At 41.5% G+C, this 17,516-nt stretch overlaps 1 protein-coding gene across 1 annotated transcript in view; it reads right to left on the reverse strand.

Annotated features, from left to right (window-relative positions):
• The window catches only part of adam19a (ADAM metallopeptidase domain 19a), a 150,223-nt gene that overhangs the window by 121,762 nt on the left and 10,945 nt on the right, over positions 1 to 17,516 (reverse strand). The window contains exon 2 of the mRNA XM_072459296.1: positions 7,285 to 7,364. Coding sequence (XP_072315397.1) covers positions 7,285 to 7,364 — 80 coding nt within the window. The remainder of the gene's footprint in view (positions 1 to 7,284; positions 7,365 to 17,516) is intronic.

Raw genomic sequence — 17,516 nt, forward strand, 5'->3', positions numbered from 1 at the left:
TTGTCAAGGCAAGGCTCTTTAATAAATGTGTGTTATTAAAAAGGACAAAGCACATGAAGCACTTTCCTATCCACAGACAGAGAAGAGGGTTCTCTCACCTCCATTTCATTCTTTCCATTTCAGTCATTGCGATGTATTATAATTCTGTTCAATTAATTACATTTTTAATTTGACGAGTTAATATTTTCTCTTTAGGTCAGTAAATCTAGTTATTTTTAGCTTTCCATTTTTCTTTCTTTTATAGAAAATGTAGAGGTAGACAAATCATCAATAGCAAATTCTTTCATGCATCGTAATTGGGCTCACAAATACATATTAGCATACATTTGAACATATTAGCAACATTAGTAAGTAAATTGTATTTGTATAGCACAGACAGAAGTCACTAAGTGCGTCACAAAAACATAGAATAAAATAAATAAAAAAAACGTACAGTAAGCAATACACAAACAACAATAGTCAAATCAGTCCCTAAAGCAACTGTAATTAAAAGGCCTGACTGAATAAAAAGGTTTTGAGCTGACCCTTAATAGCAACAACATTAATCTAAGTCTTGAATGCAGCATAGACATGCCCTCAGCTGTCACAATGCTAGATTTTTTTAACACTTCACAGGGTGGGCATTGTAGGACACACATACTGGAATAGCACTACAAGCCCTTCAAAGGACTGAGTAAAGGTTAGCCTGGTTTGGGTGAGAAACAGCGGTGTTTGAAGAGCAGTTAGTGGGGACAGAATGAGGCGGTGACAGCAGCTTTTACCAGGCCTGTTCTCCTCACCCTCCACAGAGAAAGGGCAGAGGACAGAGTGGAAGGAGAGGGCAGAGAGGGCACAGGGTCAAAGTGTGACACATCCTCTTTAGACTTAGTGGAACAGGAGGTCAGTGCTGCTTACCATGCCTTTTCATTGCTCAGTAAGGCTGGTGATCTGCACTGCACTGACATTGACCCACTTCATTTCCTGAGCTGCTGACAGCGGCCGCTCCTGCATCAATATCCACTCGTTAGCATGTCCGTTAGCGCAGATAAATGCACGCTCCTGTTGCTCAGCAGGGCTCCTCTTCCCATTAGCATCAGCATTAAGATGCACAGGAGACGCCTGGTGCCTGAAATGATCACCGTCAATTACAGCGTGGCGGAGGGGAGTGGCCCCAACCTATCAGCACATCATCAGCCCAACAGCTCCCGCACTCTTTAGTCTTAAGGTTCATTCTTTATCAGCAACGTTTCATTATGGTATGGACAGCACCTTGGCTAAAACTAACTTGGCACATTAACATTAACATATTTCAGTTATTAGAAACTTCCAGAACCTTTCAAACCTACCAGTTTACATCTGACTTTATACTGAAATAAAGCCCTGTCTCTACAGAGTTTTGTTTTATTTTTTTGTCTTAAAATATTTACACAAGATGTGAGGAATTTAAAATTGTAGGACAAGCACACGTTCACATAATCAGTCGTTGCTATGAAAAAGGTCTGTCTGAACAACTATCAGGTTTCAGGATCCATGAGGTAAGTCACTGTAGAAAAAACATTTAGCGGAGCACAGCGCTACAGGCTAGTGGTGTTTGGAGAAGAGATATGGTCTGTGTCATGGCTGAGTTTCTTTGCTGAGACTTTGAGGAGGACTTGTGTTTACTGATGGTCACATGTTTGACAGAGATTGAGCGTACAACAGTTTAATCTTTGGCCCTGTCTTACCTACAACCCACAATTCAGTGTTGAATTGAGTTCTACACAATATAAATCTGGACAGGTTCTCACCAAAAGCATTTTAGAAAAGGCGTAATATCATGACAAATATTTGAATCTGATTGGTCAGTGCTCCATGGTGGTCCAGGGGTTAAGGCGGCAGCACACATGCCAGGCTCCATGTGCTGCTGGCCACAGTGATGTGAGTTTCAATCCCAGGATGTCCTCCCCTTCTCTCTCATCAGCTGTCCCATCTAATAAAGCCTATGGGCCAAAAAAAATCCTTTAAAAAAAGATTTATTGGTCAAAGTGTCACAACCTCAGAACAAGCAGAGAAATCAAACTGTTGTTAAATCCAGCCAGAGCAAAGCACAGACTTCTTCCCCATCTTCAAATACACTTCTATGAGCGTTTTTAAAAAACAAAATAGTCTGTAAATCAGCTAAAATAGGCCAAAGTACGTTTGTCTGCGTCGCCATGTGTGTTTAGGTTTGTCCTTTTAACTGTCACCCAAACTACAATGCTGCTTTTTGTCAGCCACACAGCTCAAACCGAACAGCCAAACCTGACCAGATGGATTCAAGAGTTTGTGAAACAAATATCATGAGAATTCATCTGGTTGACCAGGTTAGATTTTCCCAACAATCTTATTATTTTCAGTGTATGCAATTATACTGCCTACAGAAAACTCCAGCACTCCACAGATATATTGTGATTTCCATTTTGCCATATGAATATCTACATTTTAAAGATTGCTTACATTGCTCTATTCACTGTTAAAGCTTGCAGGATTTTGCTGGGAGAATGGCATTGTAGTGTAAATGAAGATGGAGCAAACCATAGCTGTACAGAATGGTCAGATTTCCATCAGCGCACAGTGTGATGTGTTTTTTGTTCTAGTGGTTCGTGTTGACTGGAACTGCTAGATAAGAATCATGGCTACTCTGAGGAGCAGAGCTTTGGCAAAGCTCCCGTTTCGCTGTCACTGCCTCTAAACTCTGCCCAGCTCCTCTGCTTCTGCCAAACCACCATCAGAGCTATCCAAGCGGGGACATCTGTACAGCAAGGCACCGAGCCATGCTGCCGTGCTCCTCCGGCCTCCCCTGGCCAACTGCACTCAGCACTGCAGATAGCACCCACACAACCTGTCACCACTCACCAGTCACCACAGAGCAAACTAATGCATCCCATGTTCTTGAAAGTCACTACATTTACCATTATCAGCCTGGTCTTAGAATGACACATTATGTTGCATTAGCATTCTCCTACGCTAGTTTGTAATTACAGTAAACTCAAAGTGGCCATTAGGAAAGCTTTTATTGCAGTCATTGACTAAAGCAATGCTAGTTAGCAACATTGCTTTGGTCAATATTATTATGTAGGCTAAGTAAATTATTTTTCAGAGTCCTTTTTTAATGTCTATACTTGGGCATATTTTGTTTCCATTGCATATAAATAGTTTGCCAAATGTTTGCCCACACATCAATACACATTCTACAAAGGCAAAGTCTGATGTTGAACTTTCTGAACTGACAGCAGCTATGAATTGTGTTTACGAGTGGCTTAAAGAGTCATGTCATCTGCTAAACTTTAAAAAGACACGTTATATGGTATTTTCAAACAACCAACAGTAAAGCCACCCTCAAACATATTTTCAAAAGGACAGGAGATTCAAATTGTAGATGAATTTAAATATCTTGGTGTGAGACTTTGGACTGAACTTTGTCTTTTAAAAAAACAAATTAGATAATTATTGACAGAAAATTCAGTTAAAATTTTTCTTCACTGTATGTTGTTTTTGCAAATTGAATATTGCATTACAAATGACAAACCATGCTGCCTTAAAACAAACTGAATTGTTAAACAAAAGACTCATATCATCATTACCTAAAACTAAAAAAATAGAACTATGCATCTTGAAGGAGTTTATACATTCAGAATTCTGGAACAAGTTGTTGTTGTTGTTGTTGTTGTTGTTTTATGGCGGTTGGCGTCCAAGTGTTGCATTACCGCCAGACTTTATTCCTCAGACTTTGTCGTGACAGAGTAGCCAGAGCTTCTACTCGAGGTGATTCTGCAGTTCCTTTGAGACGCACAGCTTTTAGACAACAAGTGCTGTCAGTCAAAGCCACAGTCTTTGGAACAGCATCCCAAATACGACACTTGAATACGACAAAGTCTGAAGAATAAAGTCTGCCGGTAATGCAACACTTGGATGCCAACCACCATAAAACAACAACAACAACACCTGCTCTCAGAGACAGTCTGACATTAAACACATTTAAGACAAACCTCAAACGATGGCCCGAGAGGAACCAGAAGTGTTGTTTAGGCGAGAGTAATTTAATTTGTTGTTTCACAGATTTTCCTTGGCATTTTTAAAAAGGGAGGACGGAATAAAAATAAAAATAACTTTTTATTTTCCCATTATCAAATCACATTTCTACCATCCAAAAGTCGGAGTTGAATTTAAAAACAAAATAATTTTTTGGGATTCTTAGAATATAGGCCCTACAACCACCTCTCTACATTATCTACATAATTATAGTTATCAATGCAAGACATTGAAAATAACTCTTATTATACTGCGGTGTACAAAAATACCTTCAATGTCATGAACTAACTGCTTAATGGAAGGTGGAACTCACAGTGATCAGACAGAAAGTAGTCCCAGACTGACAGCTTCTCAGAAAATGAATCATCCCGTGACCAAACAAGTCGGTTTGATAAACTTTATTGAGTCTGGACAGAACACAAAGTGTGCAATGAATGAAAATGTCTTATTGAGCTAGCTTAAATTTGGCCACAGTGAATTGATCCAACGGCGCAGTAATCTTTCACACGCTAGAGTTGTGGACACGCAGCTCAGCTGATCAGAATGCGATCAGAAGAGAACGTGTGACTCCAGCCGAGCTGGACATGTCCACATGAGGAGGACATGTCCACATGAGGAGGACTTTGTGCTACTTAAATGGCAACGACAAAATTATTCTGATACAATCGGTCAAGACGCGTATTCTTCATTTCCTCGTTCGAACACGAGTTCAATGAATGGGGAGCGCAAGCCAAAGCCACGCCCACCCCGCATCCTTCATGTTAATCTACCGGTCGATCTCATGGATTTAGGAAGCCGTGAGTTGCGAGAGTTTTAAAGCTCTTACGTTCGTACAAACTCGGGTCGTGCAGAAATGGTCGGAGGTCGGAGATGCTGGTGCAGAATACATTTTTATTTTTATTGAGGTTTTGGCCAAAAAAACGTCTAAAAATCCGCTAAAACAGGAAAAATATTTTTGTTGTGTGTGTGTGTTGTGTGCGTGTGTGTGTTGTCGTTTCTGTCCTGATGTGCCAGGGACTACAGATGGAGCGTAGTAATGGGCCAATTCTGGTATATTTACATTGTATTTTCATGTCCCTTTTAAATAAACACATCTAAATGAAACATTTTCTGGCCATGGTAAGCGTGTATACCAAGCTTACAAAATCTCACAAGGTGATGCAACACAATGTTTAGCAGTAAATAGGGTCTACACTGTCAATTTTGTATGTTCAAATGAAGGCACTCAAAATTATTCCCAAACTCACTTTGTGTGACTAAATCTCATACAAGGAGAACACAAACTCGGGCACTCTACCACTTACGATACATTTCATCGGCAGTAGGTAATCTCAGCTTGTAACTCCAGGGGCCAAATGTCAGCATGATTTTACAATTGTCAAGTTACTTAATCTTGGGTAAAAATGTGGGTACGTAACCAGTGTAAGCCCAGTTGAAGATTTTGAGTTGACCCCATCTTCTGACCTTTTCAGTTTGCTAAGATCAAAAGGATCAGAATTCTAGCAATGCTGCCTCAACAGCTTAAAATGTTTAGTGTTCTCATTCACATCCAGCCTCTGCCTCAGCTCCTCTTCCTTTTGTTCCTCCTTACATTGAAAGACTATTCAACTGATGAATATCCATCTATCTATTTGATACGTGATTGATATTAAATATGGTTTGCCGTTTGAAAGTATAGCTTTCAATTGGACGCACTGTTACGCTTTGAGTAATATGCTGCGGTCCAAAAGAATCTTTTGGTATAAGCAGCGGCCATGAAGAGTCATTTCCTTTCTCATCATTTGTGTAAAGGGCACACTCATCCTTCAGTCGGTGTTAGTAGCAGAAGAGGCTGTGGGTTCAGGCTGATAACAGCATTGAGTCAAGACTCACCTCAAGACACGGGCAATTCATTCAGAGGCAGAGTGGAGGGTGACCTGGGAGGCTCCGGTCAGGGGTCAGAGATCAGTGGTGAGGGACAAATACAGCGGTTTAACGTCTACTCACAAGTGTTCAACACCACAAGAGGAAACAAAAATGACATTTGAACTTTACTCTTCCTCCTACATCTAGTTCACAAGATGCATACAAACCATGAGAGTGTGACATTTAAACAAACTGCAGAAGTCAGAGCCTGACAGCACCATATACTTAACCGTATACTTGTCAAAGAGGCTTACAAAAAAGGTTTAGTGAAGGTCACAGTCAAGTCTATATATAAAATATGCATTTTGAGTCTAGCGGGATTGTGTGGTAAAATTAAATTTTCAGAGGTAATTGCAATGGTGGATATAGTTTTTCAAATGTCTACTTCTGTAAAAGTAGTTCAGAGCAGAGCTTCTCAAAAGTGTGGGGCACGCCCGATAGGGGGGCACAGGGCCGTTCCGAGGGGGGCGCCAGACATTTGGAGAAATGTGTGCACATTCCCATACCATGCGCTTTTTGTGTTAAATGTGGAACATAAACGCAGCGGTACGAGTCAGCTTGTAGAAAGCAGTCTGTGTGACGTCGTGGACACGCGCTGGTAAAAGTGATCCAAAGTGACGAGAAGTAACACAAGTGCATCTTCTCTTGAAACGCCGGATTAACTGCAATGAAGTGCCGATTCTGCGCTGTCCCACTTCAGACCGGTGACTGACCGGTCAATAAGCCACAGGTGCCCGCGTTGTAAGATGAGATACACATTACAAATATTTGATGAGATTACACATATAGTACACAGTAATGATGCGGCGGTTGTCTTTTGAACGGTCTCGCAGAGGTCTAATTAGACTGATTTCTCAGTGAATACGAGTTGGATTGTAATACAAGAGACAGCATTTTGAAGCTTAACAAACCGTGAACATGTGTGAGCTGTCTCTTCTGTCCCCTCTGTCCTTGATTACTCTGTCTGAGTTGATTTACCGGTGTCTTCACATCCGGTTCGATCTGCTTGCGCTTCCTGCTAGAGTGCCCCCCGGTGGCCGCTAGCCAGTAAAAATCTATAAATTAGACACACTGTTGTATGGGCCGCAGAGTTCAAAGCGTGGGGGAAAAGTAGCAGCTTAAAGTCCGAAAAATACGGTAAATATTTTGTGAGGGTTGCCAATCATCCAAATTTCACATTTTTTATCTCTAAAAGTACCAATAAGATAATCATTAAAATATCAGGTCTCTAGCTTTATAGGGGCCTATGCTAAAAACATTAGAAGATAGGTAAAAGATCCTAGCAGGGTATCAATGATAAATGGTCCAACCATTCATTCAGACACATTACGGCAGTTACTGTGACCTGACCTGTGTGGAGACATCAGCATCTCTCTTGGTCCGGCTTTGGGAGAGCCACTGTACTGTCACCGTCCGTCCCTTGCGCAGCCCTGGAGAATGAACAAGAAAAAAATTAATCAGGACATCATACGTTGTGTGGGGCTTCTTTCCCCTATCGGATCTGTTCTAAAACAATAGCAACACAAAAAATATAACATCTTTAAAGGAATAGAACAGATTGGTTTAATATTGTATTTGTCTATTAAAAAAAATAACAGATGATCTTGAAAGATATAAATGGCATTGCAAGCCTTGAAATAATTATTTTTACGTCCCTGTCAACATGACAGGTACCGATCATTTGGTACCTGTCATGGCTAATTCTGAATCGGTCATAAGGAAAGGAAAACAGAATAACATAATTAATGAAAAATGAACTTTTATTAACATGTCTCTTTATCATTTACAGGCTGAGAAATAGATTTTCAAAGTTAGGGGCCAGGGGGGCCCCCTACCTGAAAAAGTTAGGGGCCCCCCAGCAATTTCAGGGGCCCACAAGCGCGCGCGCGGCATCGCGGCGTCATAAAAACAAGATAAATTTGTCTTAAACCTGGTTATTAGCATGTAAAACAATTTAAAGTACTTTTATCTGTTATTTGATATGAAGAGCACAAATACTGAATTCCTATAAACCAGAGATCATGATGTTTAATACTGTTTAATTTAATATAATAATGCTTCTTAGATACAAAGTAAATACTGTTTACCAGCATTTGACACAAGGAGATCTTGTGGAATATATAAAATCACAGCCTACAAAATAAACTACTAACATATATACATTGCCCCGATGCTAACAACTCCAAAGGGGGCGGGGCCCTTGGGGCCCTTGGATACTTCCACATTGAAATTGTCCCTAATGTGCAGAATTACAGCTTTTGTTGCAAACAACTTTAAAAAGACTGAATTGCGAACTGAGGAGATTGACGCCCGCCAACCTCGATATCACTTGTGGCGCAAAATTAGACCGGGCATTTCCGAGTACAACCGAACGCAGCGGCCAATCAGATGCCCGCTTTCATCGACATTAGATCACGGACACCGCTCGGCCAATGAGAAGCGAGAAGACTGCGAATCGGCATGTCTGTCAAAATGAAACTTAAGCGATAGAAATGCCCGCGCACATGCGCTCCGCTGCCTTCCTCCGCTGTATAACTACAGCAATAATCGTGGTCTGTAGTATAGCGCGCCCGAGTTTGTGCATAGGAATCGCTTTGGGCACGTTCACCGCGCTGTTTTTGCCTATTTAAAATGTATATTACGGCGAAAAATTTGCGTCGGTCATTGTGTCTGGAGCGTTGATTTTTGCGCCGGTCATTGACCGTGTCCGGCCCGTTATTTCGAGGCTTGCATTGCACCAACGCACATAGAAAAACATTCATGTATTCACTCCAGGGCATGTTTAGCTCTCATTACCCACCACTGATGCATATCGAGATTCACTCAGACTACATCTAAAAGACATTCTTTAGCGTTGATCCACGTTGACAAGTTTACCAAGTTGATAACAGAAGACCTTTTCAAATTGCCAGACAAGAATTTGCACGAGGGAACTCGGGCAATGCGTTGCATTGTTGGCTTTATTTTGTCAAATCCGATGAGAAGAATCAATAATAAGCTCAACATGGGGATCAGCAAAGCAGCATGACTTAGACAGCTGTGGATCTCAATTATTTTCTCCCTAGACTGTCTCAATTGCCAGACCACAGCAAATAATGAGCCACCAGGCAAAAATAAAACAAGTATTTGTAAAAAGTATTTGTGGCAAAAGGTAATTAACCATGTGGCAAATTAGATTATAGCATTGTTTATTTTAGCAATTCCAAGCTAATAACTGGTCATGACATGTCTGTTATTGTCTTTATGTGCTTGATATGGATAAATATTGAAACAGGAGGACAAGGACTGAAAACAACTCGAGAGACCTGGGTTGCATATACCCCAAGTAACAAGTCAGGTTGTTGAGGGGCCAGACCAGGAAGCTCTTTTGTTTATCTGCTTGTAGACTTTATTTGATAGGACAATACACCATGAAATAGGGATAAGACTGGGGAAAGACATACAGAAGCAGATTCAAACTCCCAACGCTGCAGCCTGCCCCACATGGCAGGCATAGGACGTGCTATCCACTCAATCACAAGCAGCACGGCCTTTTGAACAATTTTATATCAGTAATAAAATAAAAAGATAGCCCAACTATTATTCAAGGCTTTTAACTAATCATACCACACACAGTCCCTGACAAAAGCCTAAATGGCTACTGCATTAATATCTTGCGCAGTCACTTTGCTTTCATAAGAATCCTTGTAGAAACAGTCTGACATTTAGAAGCAGTGAAGCCCTACTGGCTCTTGTCCATTTACTTCCCTTCAGGCGTCCCAGTGTGATTAGAGCCCAGCGAGGGGTTCAACAATAGGTCCCAGCACGGACCCTCCACTCTCCTGTGTCTCTTCATGTCTCACACAGCCCTAAAAGCCTGTACAGCTCATTCTGTTCCAGTGCACAACACATCACACACCTATTGTGTTGGGCTGGTAAGTGGGCAAATGTTAACCCATTCTCATTCTAATAGTTTCTAGAATCTAAAAAGGCTTCTCAAAAGTGTGGGACGTTCCAAGAGGGGCACAAGATGTTTGTGACAGACGTGTTTTGAGTACAGAAAAATGCAGAGGAGTGGGTCAACCCGCCTCTGTGTCACCCGCCTCTGTGTCACCCGCCTCTTCTGTGTCACCCGCCTCTTCCGTGTCACCCGCTTCTTCTGTGTCACCCGCCTCTTCTGTGTCACCCGCCTCTTCTGTGTCACCCGCCTCTTCTGTGTCACCCGCCTCTTCTGTGTCACCCGCCGCCTCTGTGTCACCCGTCGCCTCTGTGTCACCCGCCGCCTCTGTGTCACCCGCCTCTGTGTCACCCGCCTCTGTGTCACCCGCCTCCATTAGCACTTGTCTCCTCCCTCACCTTTTTGAGTCTAACTTATAGACTTAGAGTCCAGCATGTCTGAAGAATATATGGTAAAAGTGATCCAGAGTGACCGAGAAGTAACGCGTCTTCTCCTTGGAACACCTCATTCACCGCAGTCAAGCACCAATTCTGCACCGTCCCACTGCAGGCAGGATAGATTGTTTATCTCTCAAGGGGGGGCGCAACAGAAAACTATTTAGAAGCCCTGATCTAAAGAGCTTTGTAGCCACAGGTGTCCAGGGGCACAGTGAGGGGTTCAACAATAGGTCCCATTACATTGAGGCAAAGTGAGAGATATCCCCTAACTTTAAAAGGCAGTACTAGAGGTGGGAGATGTATAGTATAGTATAGTATAGTATAGTATAGTATAGTATAGTATAGTATAGTATAGTATAGTATAGTATAGTATAGTATAGTATAGTATAGTATAGTATAGTATATGGAGTATATAGTCTATAGTAAAAATTATATCAAAAGATGTCCTTTGGTGGTTAATTTTGAGATCCATTTAAATGTTGTACTAGACTTGAACCTCAAACAAGACATTTACAGGCACATTTTAGCCCATTCCTCATGCTTTATGAAAATATTGTCTAAATATTGTTATTGAATATTGATATTAATTTTTGTCATGAAAGTGTGCAAGAGAGAGCAAAGAGAAGAAGATAGGCAGTGCCAGAGTGTAATCCTAGCTGTAAACGCTGTTTTTTTATCCATCACAAAGCTATTTGTTGTTGGCATGAGTCAAAGGAAAGCTGACTTTTTCAAAGATTCAGGTCCCGCCCCTGAGCGTTACCATGGAGCCTGGCTCACTAATAACTGATATTACTCAAAATTGTTAAAATGAGGTGCCATCCATCCATCCATCCATTTTCTATCGCTTGTTCCCTTTCAGGGTCGCAGGTGACTGGAGCCTATCCCAGTGACTTCGGGCCTTAGGCGGGCGGGGTACATCCTGGACAGTGGCCACCTTGTCGCAGGGTTAACACTGAGACATAGACATTACAGACAACCATTCACTCTCACATTCATTCACTAGGGCCAATTTAGAGTCACCAATTTTACCTAACACATGCATGTCTTTGAACGGAGAGAGGAAGCCGGAGAACCCAGAGAGAACCCACGATAACACGGGGAGGACATGCAGACTCCACCCAGAGAGATCATGTGATGTTGGTCTGGTCCGGGAATCGAACAATGAGGTGCCAATAATCTTAATTTGATATTATTTAATTAATTTGTGGCCACTATATTTTATTTTTGAAATATTCCTCCTTTTTTGTGATTAATCATAAAATCACATCAATTCCCCTTGCGATATCCTGACATCCCTGTGGTGGTAATTGACAATTGTGTCATTTGAAAATACAATCACTAGTCTAACAAATAACTAGATCTAAAGCTTAACATTTGATGTACAGTGTTTGGCATTTGACTCCAGTTTACAGGCTAAGAACGCAAATGATTCTGAGCGGCCTGGGTAATGTAACACAGCACATACTCTATAATATACTCTCACGTACTTGTCTGAAATGAGCTGCAGAGAAGTAAGTGGAACATGAAAAGGCTGTATTTAAAAGATCATTTACCGTAGCCAGCTGTACGCCGCTCTCCCACTGCGCATACATGCCCCAGAGTCTGTGTTTGAGCGGCTGGATAAGACGCGGATCCACTGAGCGCTTTGCTAAAGTGGGCAACCATAAAAAGAATGCTCATTCCTTCCATCCATCTTCACCCCCACTGCCGCCTTTCTTCCCTCGCAGAATGGGGTGCAGAAGATTACAGAACACATGTGTCGCACAAAGTGATGGAGTAATTGAAAAGCCTGGTTGGAGTGAGGAAAGGGTAGTTGTCTGACTGAGGTTGGCTATAGTGTTTATTAAGAAGCCTGGAGCTCTGGCAAACTGTAGTCCATAATTTAAAGGAGTGATGGAGGGCCTCATCCTCTCCAAGTTAATGTCTGCTGAAGCCATTAGCCCGCCTTAATGTCATCTGCTGAAGGGAGGACATCACAGCGCTCACTCCATGCACTCGTCATTTGTTGATTTTGGCTCAGAATGGATATTGAATGCTCATGTTTCTAGGCCATTCTTCGGCGGCTAATGCAAACACTGCTCTGACCTCGTTCCAAGAAAATTGTCTGCCGCTCTGGACAAAGCTTGATACAAACCAAACTGAGACATAGATTTACATCCAATCACTACATTCTACTGGGGTGAAATGCTCCAAAAAGCACAACACATTTTCCACTTTGTCAAAAAGGGGTGCTCATAATCATGTATTCATTAAATTACTATTGTAATAAATTGTGACATTCTTTACTTGATTTTTTTTTTAATGATGATGAGCAGCCATTGCAACGGTACATGATATTCTGCCAAAACCTGCGTGGAGATCAATGACTATGGATGCTATAGGTTATACATTTCTCCCAAACCCATAAAGAAACAATTTATATTTGATTTCTGCCCATAATGCCAAATTTCAATTCAACCCTTATCCTATATGTGGACACAGTCATATCCGAGTTGGCATATGGCGGCTCCTGCTTGCCACCAAATCAAATCCATAGGACGTGTACACAGAACTCGAACATGTGTGGTATGTTTGCTTTGAAAAGCCGGGGGGAAAAGCCCTTTATTAAAACAGGATTTAGCACGAGCTACTAATCTCTGTGACTAAGCCAACACCTTCTGGAGCAGCACCTGTTGAATGGGAAATCAACTTAATGTGAATAATGTTAATGTTAAAGTTAATCTTAATAATGAACCATTATAAAACATGTCTGTCGAACGGAAGCGCTCAGACATCAAAGCACACCTAGGTTCTAAATATGAAGTTCAGTATAAGGAATGAGCTTTACTGATCTGCTTCACTCTCTCACTCCCGACATGAGGCAAACGAACTGGAGTCTGGCAATTATGAACTTTGATTGCAATTTGAATTTTTGCTCACCTTCTCACCCGTCTGGTGGCTGACCGTCACAATTACACATCATATTGCCAACGCAATTGTAAAGAACATACTTATCTTCCAAGAGAAAAAATAAAAATGCTTGAACTGCATTGAAATTATGTAGTGCATGCTCATATTACCAAATATCAATTTAATATTTTAATTATTATTATTATTATTATTAATAATTCAATTAATATAATTGCAGTAGTAGCTGAGCAAGAAATTGAAAAAAAAAAAAAAAAAACGTATGTGTGCAACATGGAGAACAAAATAAGATCACGTATCGGAGGAAATGCCACTTGATTTACAAATATAATCCCTTTCCTCGCAGTGTCTGTTTAGGGCAGATTTAAGTTCATCAATTTGAGTATACAGACATCCATAGGCGACAAGTACGTGACACACACTATGTCCTCCAGGTCGACTCGCTCATTACGTCGCAGCTCTGTTCTGAAACCGCAAATGTCAGTGAAATGTAGCCACCTGAGTCTGAAGCAGTTCCAGGCCAAACGCTGCTGACATTTGGTGCATTTCTTTGGGTGTTATTGGTGATTAATAGTGACCTTTTCTGTCACCTGAGAAAACAATGCTCTGAGCGCTCACTTCAAAATGCCACATTCAGCAGAGACTGTCCTCCTGGCATTCTCGGCTTTACTGCAGTGACGGTGTACAGCCCTGCAGAGAGGCAAGCTATAACCATGGAACTAACAATGAATATACTGGTGTGTTTTGGGTCATTTTAGACTGCGTGCACATGGAAGGATACAGGTTGATGAAATACTACAGAAGACTTTTGACAATACGATGGTAAATCTACTGACATGGCGCAAATGTTTGTAGCCTTGAAAGCTGTAAGAAATCCAAACATGTCTTCATGACAAAAGTACAGAAGAACTTGTTGCATGTTTCGTGCTATTCTGTCAGCTCAGCACTTGTCAGTAGTGCTTGAAGCTTCACAAACTTCTCCTGGCCTTTTGGCCTGGATAAGGATGCAGTCGCAGCTCAGAGTGATGAGTGCGAGCCAGTGTTGTGCAGGCAGCTCCACACGTCTCCTAAAGCACCTGCCCCTGGGTCCATGGAAAATCCATTCATGTTCAAGACTGTCTCTGTATGATCAGACTGTCAGCTGCTGCTCTGCACACTGCTCTGCACACTGCTCTGCACACTGCTATGCACACTGCTCCGCACACTGCTCCGCACACTGCTCCGCACACTGCTCCGCACACCGCACACCGCACACTGCTCCGCACACCGCACACTGCTCCGCACACCGCACACCGCACACTGCTCCGCACACTGCTATGCACACTGCTCCGCACACTGCTCCGCACACTGCTCCGCACACCGCACACCGCACACCGCACACTGCTCCGCACACCGCACACCGCACACTGCTCCGCACACCGCACACCGCACACTGCTCCGCACACCGCACACCGCACACTGCTCCGCACACTGCTCCGCACACCGCACACCGCACACTGCTCCGCACACCGCACACCGCACACTGCTCCGCACACCGCACACCGCACACTGCTCCGCACACTGCTCCGCACACTGCTCCGCACACTGCTCCGCACACTGCTCCGCACACTGCTCCGCACACTGCTCTGCACACTGCTCTGCACACTGTCAGAGGTGAGAGGTGTGGCTGCATGCGCATCTCGCGAGGCCGCGGCTCAGTACGGCAGATTTAAAATAACTCAAATCAAATCGAGCTGGTCTCAGAACCACTTGGAAACTGAGAAAGCCATAAACTCATTCTTCAAGCGCTCTACAGATGAGACAATTGGCATTCCAATTGTCCCTGCTCGACCCAAATATGTTTTTTTCAGAAACTCAAACTTTTCAAATTGTGCAAGAAGATTAAGGTAATTTAAAACAAGAAAGGAATGGAGTTGTGTAGCAAAGCTAGAATAATTTGAGTTCTGTAGTACTACAAGTACCTGTTTAACATTAAAGAGTGTGTTGTTCTCAACTGATTAATGACCAAATAATTAGGGCAGCACCTTTGTTATAAAAATGTATTTTCGTATGTGTTTTAGAGTTTTAGTCCAAATCATGATTAGGATGATAAAAAAACAATGATTATTGTTCATAGTCGACTCGTCACAATTAATCATTGCAGCCTTCCAAATAATTCCTGTGAGTTACACGCAGAGCTGAGCACATCATTACAGCCATGAATGTCAAAGAGCAGACTGCAATCCAAAGTGGTCCAACTATAATGTGTGGCGTTTGCATGGATGGAGCTACAGTTCACACAGCATTCTAATATTTGTCCAATTGTGGTTTTGTTTTGTTTTTCATTTATGGAGGTCAATAAACTCAAATTGTACACCAACAATCTGAAAGTGCAAACTGAAACACACCATGTATATTCCAAATGCATTATCTACTAAAACCTGAGGAACAGTCAAATGGTGACTGGATAATGTCTTCTGCGCGTATGTTTGGCTACAAATGGTGCATTGATGAGAATTAGAGGTTATAATTCAAAACATGCAATTTTCCTTAATTTACTGCTGGCAACTTTAATTATGAACCTTCCAAATGGATTCAAAGCCCAGGGGAACATTCAACTCCAAACTCCATTTTCAAACAAATGTGGGCAGGTTATTTAATCCGCTCACAGAATTATAATTAAACATTTAACAATAATGCGTTGCGCTGTGGTTCGCTCCCTGAAAAGGTAAGGGTTGGTGTAAGCGCATGCTACATAATACATGCAACCGTGTTTCTTAACAAAAGAACCAAATGTGAATATGTTGTAAATTGGACAACATTAAAGTTTAATGACGCCCGGGAGGAAATGGGGTCATCACAGCAGAGAGCCACACATGCAGTATACATGAGAGATTTATACAAGTAAAACAAAAAGGACTTACACAAGAGGCTCACCGCACACGGGCAAGGTTCAAGAAAAGCACACTTCTTAAAAGCAGAATTAATTTGCAAATAATGTTTTTCTCGGAAATGATAATATTCCTTTGGGAGAAATGGAATAGTCAAGTGACAGAGAAAGATGTTTTATCCAGCCAGACTTTGCGATCCTCTTTTTTTCAGTGGGAGTTTGCAAATTTTTAACCACAAGGTGATAATAATATATCAAAAATTAGCACCAGAAACTGCAAAATAACTAAAAGAACCAAAACTACAAAAATGGATGAAAATATGTTGTAACTGGGACAAAGGGATCTCATGAATGCACCAAAACAAGTTGATTTGCAGCGTTTTCTTTTCCAATTACACACCGTGCTCTTTAAAAGCGTTCCCTTTTCTCATTTAATCACAAAAAGCGAATTGGTTGCACTTAATGTGAAAATCTATTATGCATGGGCTCAAAAACAGCCTTGTTCAAAGTTTTAAGAACTTGAAAGTTGATTCTAGAGTTTAAAACAAAATACTACGCTACGGACAATGGAATGACAACTAGTCTACAGAGTGAAGTGAAAATGATCTCTGCTGACCATGACTCGAGTACGGCTCATCGGCTGCTGCACTCGGGTGGCAGACAGACAGTATTGAAGATCAGAGTTTGTCCTGCTGTGAATCCCTGCAGACATTCAGTCCATTACAACAGGTTATGTCATGTGCTATTGTGACACTGACACTTAAAACTCCCATTTGGTACAAATGAAAAAGCTCAAAACACTACATTTCAAGATCAACAAAATAGTTTCTCTCATTATTATATATTATATATGTCACAATATCAAATTTTAGAGTTACGATTATTGTGAGGGGAACTATTGCGATTTTACAGTTAGAATTATCAGTAAAAAGAATGTAAACGTTGATATTGCTTTTTTAATGCTTCAATTTCGAAATATTTCTGTGAGAAGAAAATACGTGTTGTATTGCTATGAATTATCTGTGCCGCTGTCTTGGCCAGAGCTCCCTTGCAAAAGAGATTAGTAATCTCACAGGTACTTTCCTGGTTAAATTAAGTTAAATTAATAATAATAATAATAAACAGTTCTCTACCATAAAATAGTTTTGTTTTTTTAAATAAAACGTAGTGGCCAAACATTTGCTAAATAATAGAAATGTAAGCTTATATCAGCAACTATCTAGGAGCCCTTTTATTATATCAGTTATTAGTGAGGCGAGCTCCATGGTAATGCTAAGGGGTCTTGAGACCTCAAGAAAGTCAGTTTTCCTTTAGCTCAGAACAAACTGTAGCTCACAGTTTACATGCACTTGTGTGAACCTCAGTGTGTAAAAAACTAGTCATTAGTGCATTTATCTACAGTCACTAGTACAATAAGTTAAATTAAACAGAT

This window comes from Eucyclogobius newberryi, unplaced genomic scaffold, assembly GCF_026437365.1.
Source record: "Eucyclogobius newberryi isolate DKJ021-1_F unplaced genomic scaffold, fEucNew1.0.hap1 SCAF_22, whole genome shotgun sequence".
NCBI classification, from domain to species: Eukaryota; Metazoa; Chordata; class Actinopteri; order Gobiiformes; family Gobiidae; genus Eucyclogobius; species Eucyclogobius newberryi.